The 10,742-nt window shown below is 40.1% G+C and overlaps 1 protein-coding gene across 1 annotated transcript; it reads right to left on the bottom strand.

Annotated features, from left to right (window-relative positions):
* Window positions 1-5,056: 5,056 nt before the first annotated feature.
* Window positions 5,057-8,927, bottom strand: RDM4 (RNA-directed DNA methylation 4). The gene is made up of 10 exons (XM_087322951.1): window positions 8,781-8,927; window positions 8,562-8,648; window positions 7,736-7,836; window positions 7,600-7,656; window positions 7,475-7,516; window positions 6,619-6,779; window positions 6,413-6,531; window positions 6,254-6,338; window positions 5,744-5,820; window positions 5,057-5,486 (listed from the first exon to the last, which is right to left on the bottom strand). The coding sequence occupies exons 1-10, from the start codon at window positions 8,881-8,883 to the stop codon at window positions 5,242-5,244; spliced, it is 1,077 nt and encodes a 358-aa protein (XP_087179077.1). The 5' UTR covers window positions 8,884-8,927; the 3' UTR covers window positions 5,057-5,241.
* Between the last annotated feature and the right edge of the window lie 1,815 nt (window positions 8,928-10,742).

Raw genomic sequence — 10,742 nt, 5'->3', positions numbered from 1 at the left:
GATGGAGACACGCCGCAAAAGGTGTGAACCGGTAAGGAAGTGTCCTATCGGCATTTGAAGGTGTTCGGGTGTCTCGCGTACGTGCATGTTGCTAAGGACCGGAGAGGAAAGTTGGATCCAAAGACCCGGCCATGCATATTCCTCGGATACGGCGATGATGAGTTCGGCTACCAAGTGTGGCATCCCGTTGACAAGAAGGTTTTCCGGAGCCGAGATATTATCTTCATGGAGGACAAGACTCTTGCCGACTGGGAGCCAAAGAAAAAGATAATGAACTCCGATGAGATTCGGACCCACCCGGCTAAGAGCCGGTTGACACTCGAGGAACCAACCGGTTATGGTGAGGATACCGAACCGACAGAAGAAGAAGTAGAGGAAGTTGAAATCGGAACCGGCCAAGACCCTGAATCGGATTCAGATGAAGAACAAGTAGAGGAGTTGGTTGCCGAAAGCCAAAGACGGAGATATCCTCTCAGAGAGTAGTCCTCCCCGGAGATTTCCAGATGCAGAGCATGTGCTACTGACCGATGAGGGGGAGCCGGAAAGCTTCGAAGAAGCGAAGGATGACACCCATAGCCGCAAGTGGTTGAGTGCCATGCAGGACGAGATGGATTCCTTGCATGAGAACCACACGTATGAATTGGTGGAGTTGCCGAAAGGAAAGAGGGCACTCCGAAACAAGTGGGTGTACAAGTTGAAAACGGGAGATGTCAGCAACCCTCCAAGGTACAAAGCTAGGATCGTGGTGAAGGGGTTCCAGCAGAAGAAGGGTGTGGACTTCGACGAGATATTTGCCCCGGTAGTAAAGATGACTTCCATCTGGACGGTATTGAGCATAGCGGCAAGCATGGACCTCAAGGTAGAGAAGTTAGACGTGAACACAACGTTCCTCCACGGCGACCTCGAAGAGGAGATCTACATGCAGTAACCGGAGGGATTTATGAAGAAAGGGAAGGAGCACCTGGTTTGCCGGTTAAAAAAGAGCCTTGACGGGTTGAAGCAGGATCCCTGGCAATGGTACTGGTAGTTCAATTCCTTCATGACCGATCAAGGGTACCACAAGACGCAGGCCGATCATTGCGTATTTGTGAAGAAGTTCGAAGGTGGAGACTTCTTGATACTCCTCTTGTACGTGGACGACATGTTGATCGTCGGACAAGACCAAGTCAAGATACGGATGTTGAAGAAGGCCCTGAACCGGACCTTCTCAATGAAAGACTTGGGTCTGGCAAGACAGATGCTGGGGATGCATATCATCCGGGACCGACCAACAAAGCAATTGTGGTTGTCACAGGAGAAGTACGTGACAAAGGTGCTTCAGCAGTTCAACATGTCAGATGCGAAACCGGTCAGATCGACACTTCCAGGAAACTGTAGGTTATCCGGTAAGCAAAGCCTGAAGACGAAGGCAGAGAAGGCGGATATGATGAAGATACCATATGCCTCTGCCATCGGGAGCCTAATGTACGCAATGGTGTGTACCCGACCGGATATCGGATATGCAGTCGGAGTGGTGAGCCGGTTTATGAGCAATCTCGGCAAGGAGCACTGGAATGCGGTAAAATGGATACTCTGATACTTGAAAGGCACCTCAAGTATGTGTCTTCAATTCGGCTCCTGAAAACCTCAACTTGACGGTTTCACCGATTCGGATATGTCGGCTGATGCGGATACCAGCCGGTCAACATCCGGATATGTCATGACATATGCGGGGGGAGCTGTTTCGTGGCAATCGAGGCTGCAAAAGACGGTTGCGTTGTCAACCATGGAAGCGGAGTACATGGCGACTGTGGAAGCCAACAAGGAAATACTACGGATGAAAAACTTCATTGAAGAGCTAGGGATCCGGCATGAGGAATATTGGCTCTATTGCGATAGTCAAAGTGCCATCCACCTTGCGAAGAACGCAGCGTATCATTCCAGGACGAAGCACATCCAGCGGAGGTACCACTGGATTCGGGAGCAAGTAGAAGACCGAGAGTTTGTACTGACGAAGATCCACATGGAGGAGAACGGGTCGGATATGCTGACCAAGGTGTTGACGCCCGACAAGCTAGACGCATGCCGGAAGCGAATCGGATTGATGAGGCATCCCATGCCGGAGTGAAGGGGGAGTTTGTTAGGATCTTGGTTCCTCCAAATGGGATACGAAGGCCTAGCATCGGAAGACCCGGTGAGAACCGGATGACGAGTACCCGGCAAGGAAGAACCGGTGAGAACCAGATGATGCAGACCCGGTGAGAACCGGATGACGAGTACCCGGCAAGGAAGACCCAGTGAGAACCGGATTTTGCATGCCCGGTGAGAACCTCTCACCGGATGAAGGGACATATATGTAGATATGTTTCTGAGAGCCCATTGGGGCTATATCTGTAAATAGTCCTAATGTCATATTAGCATAAATGTGACCTAGGGCAAATAGTGTGGCGTGTAACATAGTTACCCGTTATTATCTTTGTATAGTGTTATTGGTGTAACGACTGTATTGAGAGAGAGAGAGAGATACAGAGCATGTCTCTGTTGTAACCGCCATCAGGCGAAGATTGTGAGCAAGAGGTCGTTGCCTCTGTGCTCCCTGTTGTACTCCTTAGCATACTGATAGTTTGGAGTCTGTGGACTCCCGTGGTTTTTCCCTCTCAGGGTTTTCCACGTTAATATCCTGTGTATTCTCCTTCTGTTTGTGTACTTACCTCCATCCCCATTTCTTCTATGTTTGATTGTCATCAAGTGATCTACGCTTTAGTTGTGGCTAGAGATTATTCCGCATATTTCTCGTCAGGTGCCACGCCGGATGTGTTTCCTGATAGAGCCATATTGCACAGGATTTGTGCCAATTGATCATGGCGTTGGATCTCTTGCAAAATACAACTAGACCACTTTCTAGCTTTTGGAGGTTTTCCAAGTCCCCTTGCAGGTAGACTGTTGTGTCATCTGCAAATTCTATATCCAGGATGCTTTGGTGAGAATGAGGTACGGGAAGACCACGTAGGTTGAGATGCCGCGAGTTGAGAAAGCAAGAGGGTGCTTCGGCGTATAATAGAAATAAGGATGGAGCTAGTGAGCATCCCTGCCGTATAGATCGGGATATTCGAAAAAAGGGGCCCCTTTTACTTGCCAGCGAAACGCAACTGCTGCCATTCCTATAAAGTCCTGCAATGCCTTTGATCCATGTCTCTTGAAAGACGAGTTTCCTCATCACACTTTCTAGAAAGTTCCAACATACCATGTCATATGCTTTCTCACAATCTTGTAGCATCACCGCAACCTTGTTGTTGGTATGCTTGGCAAGGGTTACTGCTTCCTAGAATGAGAAGAGGTTGTCTAGGATGCTTCGATTTCTAACGAAACCTGTCTGGGACGGATGAATGAGTTGAGGGAGAAGAGGTGTTAAACGGCGTGCCACGATTTTTGCGAGCAACTTATAGACAGTATTGAGAAGAGTTATGGGCCGCCACTTGCTAATGTTGTTGGCATTCCCACCACTTTTAGGAATGAGATGTATCATCCCCTGTCCAAATTCCTCCGGCATGCTTCCAGAGGTGATGATCTCCTCATATGCCTGGAGGAGGTCTTCTTTAATAGTGCCCCAACGGCATGTGCGGGGTGAGACCGTCGATTCCGGGGCAGCTATCGGCATCTAAAATAGTGAGGGCCTCCCATATCTCGATGATTGATAGGGGACGCACGAGCCATGTATTCATTTCCGGTGTGACTTTCTCGGGTATGCTTTGGAGGATAATATCTTCTCTTATGTCTGCCCCTGTAGCTATAATGTCAATCCAATATTTCGATATGATGATCACCAATCCTACGTTAATTTATTTGTTGTTACTCAAAAGTGAACCAAAGAAGTTCATGTTTGTTTTGTTTGCCCAAGTGTGATTTTTTGAATCCTCGTCATTATAAACACTAATGCTTCATTTGACTCATATGTTGTTTCTTAAAATTAACTTCGACAAGATGAAAACAAATGTCTTCATACTCTCAAATCAATCCAAGTCTTTCCCATTGCAACCATCAATGCTTTACTATTTCATTTGATGTTTCCCAAGAATAAATTGAATTGTGTTCAAAAAATTGGAATTGATTGCACCAATTGAACATGATTAAAAATTGATCCAACCCTATGAGCAACATTAAAACTTTCATTCATTCATTTTCTATTTCTCAAATGTGATCCAATGAAACAATAAAATCAAATGCTCATTTGCACTTGGTAGATTGTAATCTAGTTCATTTATTGTTACTCAAAAGTGAGCCCAATTGGCAGTAAATCAAACACAACATTAACCATAGAGCATAGAGCAAAATCAAGTTGGCAAGATGGCTACCAATTCTTCATTAGTTCACAACTCTTCATTATACATGTATCTTGTCGATATTATTACCCAAATGAAGGTAATATCGCATTTATCTTGTCCATATAATTGTTCAAAATATTATATGATCACAAGCGATTGTTTCATGACATGAATACAAATCAAATAATTGTAAGTGTCATGTATAAGGCTTGAACCTATAACCTCATATATCAACCACAACATGCAAATGATTGCATAAGTTTTTATGTCCTCATCACTGTAATTATGTCTCATGTAATATTAATATTACATACACGACTCTGATAAGCAAGATGACTATCATGCATGGCGCATTAACACATGTGAAAATTGATGAATTGCACATCTCATACATCATATGAAATCTTATTCGAACATTTATTTGAGGAAGAATATTATGATTTAGGCATTAAGGAAAATATTTTCATATGACAAAAATAAAGTGTCATCTTTACGATGAAATATTGTACCTTCAGTAAATAAACTCTTGTACTGCTAATTTAATAGAACATATTTTTATTAAATATCGTTTGCTTCGTTAAGCCTAAACTATCTTCATCTCTTGTCTGTGCTCGTCTCTCCCTCTTTTTTTACGAACTCTTCTTGTTCATAACCTTGGTTTAATGCACCAATCACAAACTCTGAAGAACATCTAGTAAGAGAATGCATTCATTTTCCCAAACTTTGCACAATCTTTTGTCCTAATAATATGGAAATGTCCACCTAACTCTTTGTTATCTTAATGCCTGACATTTAAATTGATCAACTTACAAAACCTTTTTCTGCAGATTTTACTCGTAAATGATGTCCTTTTTTCCTCTTTAAAATTGTACAAATAGTTACTCTTTATTTACTTTTACAAAAAAGTAAACACTGTTATAGAGAAACCCTAATCGCCTTTTCATTCTCTCTCCTCGGTAGAATCAACATAGACAGAATCCCTCCAATTGTCATCATCCCATTCCTCATAAGAATAATCATTATACTCTCTGGAAACATCTGAGCCCATATGATTCTCCTCTATTCCTGACGCATTTGATTTACTTTCTACTTCTGAATCTCTTTGTATATCACCTTCATCAGATACTGAGCTTATCTCGGAATCACTTTCCTCTTCAGGATAATCATTTACAGGATTATTTTCATCTAAAAAATAGTAAACAATCAAATCTCAAACAAATTAGTATTTGGAAAACTATTTTACATTGATTGTATATTTTAAACCTAAAAATTGGAAAACAAATGTCTGAACAATTCAGTATTTGAAAAGCAGCAAGCCTATTCATAGTATTACTTCTATTTTTAAAAACATTTTATTTCGAAAGCTAATTCTATTTATAGGGTTCATTGTAAAATGTAAACAATTTGTGTATTAAGTCTACCAAAATGGATCTGATTGATACCGTTTGAATCTTCACTGTCATATTCAGAGCCTGAAGAAAGTCCCCATCTAAGGTCTTCCTCATCCATTACTTGTATCCTGCAAACAAGAAAGAAATCCAATTTAGCTTACAATATAGAAAAGAAACAAAACTCAGTAATCAACTAGAAAATGAGAACAGTAAATACCTATATGCTGATAGATACAATCGACTAAATAGAGGAAAGATGCTAAAGTAGCAGTATTATCATGTTTAAAGGATTAAATAGAGTCCTATTTCTCCATTTATCATGGGGAGCTATAGCCTCCTTAAATATGTTGGCAGCATAATATTTGCCCCTTCAAACTTTCAAAAGAATATCATGTCACTCTATTGCCAATGGATCAATGGAAGGATGATACAACGAAAAACATCACCCCCGAAACAAAAAAGAGAGATAGAGAAGGATGAGAAAAATGAAAACCACCGGGAAAAAACTTTTAGTTTGTCTTTTCTTTTGGGTGAGGGATTAATAAGGTCAAAATAACTCACATAGGATAATCTTCCATGTCAACGGCATCTTCCTCCGAATGTTGATATAAAGCATAAAGATCATAAACATACTCATCCACAGGCACTGCAAACAGAAAAGAATGACTAAAATGTAATAAACCTTTCAATTCAGTTTTTGTAGAAGGCAACCTATCAAACCTTCATCACATTTGGGTGCAACTGGCAATGATTCAACCTCTGCAGCAACATTGGGTAGATATTCCTTGAATAATGGTAGAAAACTTTGTAGCAATTCGTTTTCCTCTTCCTCTGTACATCTACAGCAGTCCAACATTGTTGAGCTTCAACTATGCAAATCTGCCAATACAACAGTCAGGACTCATGCAGATGCTACTTCTATTTACCTCCTTACTTGTTCTTCCTTATAGCTCCTTTCTAGGGCCTCTATGTCCGTATCAACACGCACAATGTCATACAAATGAAAAACTTCAGCCATGATATCTGTCTTCTTCTCTCCCTTGCGACTCATCCAGACTTGCTCAAAGCGAGCCTTCTGATTCAAAGCCTAAAAGAAAAACCATATGTCAAAAATGAGCCTTCTAAATGAAAGCCCTTAATCAAATATATGTCACAAATGAAACTTCAGTAAAAGCTTTTAAGCAACTATATAAAGAGCTCTACACATTGATGCAAACTTTAGTTCCTTCAATTTGAAGCTCAAGGGGTAAGGTTTCATATAAACCATTGCACTCAATCTTGAGGTCAATCATGAGGATCAAGTTTGATTACGAAATCTCAAGATTACGTTAGATATATAGATATGTGTGTATCTATATATATATATATATATATATATATATATATATATATATATATATATGCATGCATGCATGCATGTATGTATGTATGTATATATGTATATCTCTGTATACCTGTATCTGTGTGTATATCAGTATCAGTGTATATATCTATGTCTATGTATTTATGTGTATATGTGTATATATGTATATATATGTGTGTACATATGTATGTGTATATATATGTATTTATGTATATGTGTATGTATTTATGTGTATATGTGTATATGTATATCTGTATATGTGTATATATGTAATTAGGAAAAATCTGTGTAATTTGCACAACCTTGTGCATTTCTTTGAGTTCCATTTTTGCCACCTTATAAGAAAGGCTTTATGCTTCATTTGAAGCCCAAATGAGATTCCAAATTTAAATATTGATTGGTTCTAATAGATGTATCACCTGACGTGCTAGTCTCGATGTTGCCAAACACTTTCCTGGATCCTTAATCATTAGAACAAAAAGTAATAAGAGATCAACTGTGTCATTCTACAATTGATATTATATCTTATCAGGTAGGACTTTACCTTACTTTTTATCCCTCTTCGATGTTTTCTATCACATGTCTCATTTTGGAGTTGGCTCTGGCAGCCAAAAGAAATTAGTTTGCGACAATTTCTTTGAATACTTCATAATAATCACCACAAATATGGTTTTCCTTACCAAAAGAGTATTTACTCTGGTTGTTTCATTAGTACCTAAAGAAGTTATGGTCTCCAGATGATGAAATAGTAAGCGAGTTGTTTTTGCCTCCAATGTTTTGCCTGAAAACAACGAAAAACAAACTCTTGGGGTAGAAAGAAAAATGTATGTCCTACGAATTTTACCCCTGACCAAAATTGATCTGATATAAAACAATTGCCAAGCTCAGAACCATATTGAGATGTGAGAAATGTTGTATTGCATAGAATGGACATCAAATGCACAACAGAAACAAAAGGGATGGATTTTGATCAAAATAAGGATGGGGAATGTTATAAAGGCTGGACCTCGAACCACTCACAACCTTACAATCTGAGATGTATCTGCTATAACAGACATGTAAGACACATGCCATAGGGACATCATCTGTAGTGTCTCCCTTGAAGCTCCAATTTTCAATTGTGTCTCCTTTGATCTTCAATAAAACACTTGCCAGCATATATATAGCAACACAGGTATATTCCGTTCCAAATACATGATGCTCCAGGGACATCATGTGTAGTGTCTCCCTTGAAGCTCCAATTTCTAATTGTGTCTCGTTTGCATCATCTCTGCTCCTCTGATTTTACACCAGTCCCTCCACTCAGCCTCTTCTTACGACAGAGTTTTACAGTTACATAACGATTATCATTTTAAAATGTCACTAAAATTATTGTTTTCATCCATACATACTCGAAAACCCACAAAATAGGTCCATCCATGCAGAATAACCAAAAAAACTTTGCCTAAACGCCTACATTACGCACGAAAACATACCTACACGCAATAAAAGCAAAGAACAGCATACCAGAATTTTGTTCATCATTGTCGTTGAGCGACAGAGAAACGAAATCAGCCTCGAAACGCTTCGTAGGTCTCTCAAAGACTTCGAGACCTGCAAAAATTCACTCAAACCCCAGGCTTTAGGAAAGAAAGGTCGTACCGGATAAGGAAATCATTGTGAAGACGGAGAAGGAACAAGAAACGAGAAGATGTTGATACTACTGATGATGATGGCGATGCTTACAGAGAGATTGGAGAGGAGATTGGAGCTGTTTCCTCTTTATGCGGACGAGGACAGGTTTCGCAGAAGACGGATTCTCTGATGAAGCGGGTGCTGCCATCGACATCGCGACACAGAAGGAGGAGGAAGAAGAAGGAGAAGAAGCTATGACCTAAAAGGAAGGCTTCAGAAAACAAAAAAGCCATGAATTGGAGGGGGGGGGGGCTAATACATACTTCAATTAACATATGTAATAATAGAGCATAATACTGCAATTATGTATGTAATTAGAGCATAATCCTGTAATTGTGCATGTAATTAGAGAGTCTAACCAAGGTAATTTACCCCTAAAGTTTCTTTTCCAAGTGTTTTTTTTTGTGTGTGTGTGTGTGTGGGGGGGGGGGGGGGGGGGGGGGGGCGTAAGCTCTGGGAAAGGAAACCAAGCCACATGTCAGATACTTCGCGTCCAAGTGTGATCTGTTACTTGCACGTATCAAGCCTTTTGCCTCTTCTGTTCGTACATGGCTCCACTGAACAAGTGTATCTCCTCGTGTTGTTGGTCGCTGCCATTTGCAAGACAAGTCACAAAAACATTGTCTATCTGACTCTCTGCCCTTGAGCCACAATTGGTATGCCAATGTCCGCTAAGAATCTTTGACATTCAGTTTTTAGGTGTAAGAAATGAAACGCATCCATTACGGGAACACCATATACTACACCTACAAGGCTCGTTTCTCTCTCATTTTCAATCAAGTTAGGGGCTCTCCAGTTGAGACGATGCATAACATTTGGTTGGACATGATCCTCACTTTAAAAGGGCAAAAGAATTGTCTTATTAATGTCACCACCACCAACAACAACAATAATAAATAATTAACTGATGTCTCTTTCACCTAGTTGGGCCAATACGCACTACTATAACCAAGGCATGTATATATGTGACTTGCTTTCCTAAAATGTGCCATAATCGTTAGGTTGGGTTCAATGGCCTGCAAGACAACAATGTTTACAAATATTTGGATATGTTTATGTGTGTGTAGAGCTAAATTGAAGATGCAAGAGAACATGAGTCAATCGGAAGCCCTTTGTACGAAATGGAGATTGGCCCAACATATATCTAAGTTTGATTACTACAACGATTGAATTACTACTCTATATAAGGAAATATACTACGGTCAATTGGGTGAAACCCATGTGAAAGTATGCAAGACATGCCATTGCATAATTTTTATGTGTACACTCAAATACATTAAAAGTAGAACTTGGGGGTGGGCTAAATGTTAAGTAGAAAAAGAGGATATATGTGATTGATGACGCCTCAACATGTCAATAGCATAAGAACGCTTACATCAAAACGAGTCCCATATGTGAATATCATGCATGATTTCAATCTTTCACGTGAGGTTGTACTAACTTTCAAGATCTCCTAACGAGGATGGAAGTTGTTGACTTGAGGAATGCTCTCCAATGGTCTCTCATCCACTTCACCCCAAAACCAAATTTCATGAAAGGGCTAATAAGTGAAATTAGAATGTAAGTGTAGTTGTTCATCTCACCTTTAAGTTTAGTATTTACGTGGGAGGTGTACAACAACTACTTTAATCACTTGACTATTCTAGGTTACACCTTTACTATATGCCTTTGCTCTCCTGGATCTCTTCGCGCAATTGTAATCTCCTTATTTATGTTATTTTTGTATTGTTGAGTCTTCATTCTTTGTGACATTCTCTATCAGTATACTTTGTCATACTTCTTGCTTCTTTAAGACATTTACAGATTATGGTGATTGTTGCAAAAGTTTGTGGTGAGCCAAGCACTCTAGCATGACTTCAAATCCAAAACAACTTCAACCTCATGCTCTAGTCGATCAACAAGCTATACATGATGCAGAAGAGGAATAATGTGATATGGAATAAAGCTCAAATCATAAGGTTGCAAAAGTGATATGTGGAGCATCATATGAAGACGATATGGGAAGGATATCCC

This window comes from Azolla caroliniana, unplaced genomic scaffold, assembly GCF_043228905.1.
Source record: "Azolla caroliniana isolate FFs.n. ecotype wild unplaced genomic scaffold, voAzoCaro1.0.p SCAF_7, whole genome shotgun sequence".
Lineage (NCBI taxonomy): Eukaryota > Viridiplantae > Streptophyta > Polypodiopsida > Salviniales > Salviniaceae > Azolla > Azolla caroliniana.
This window is presented reverse-complemented; position numbering and strand designations above follow the sequence as displayed.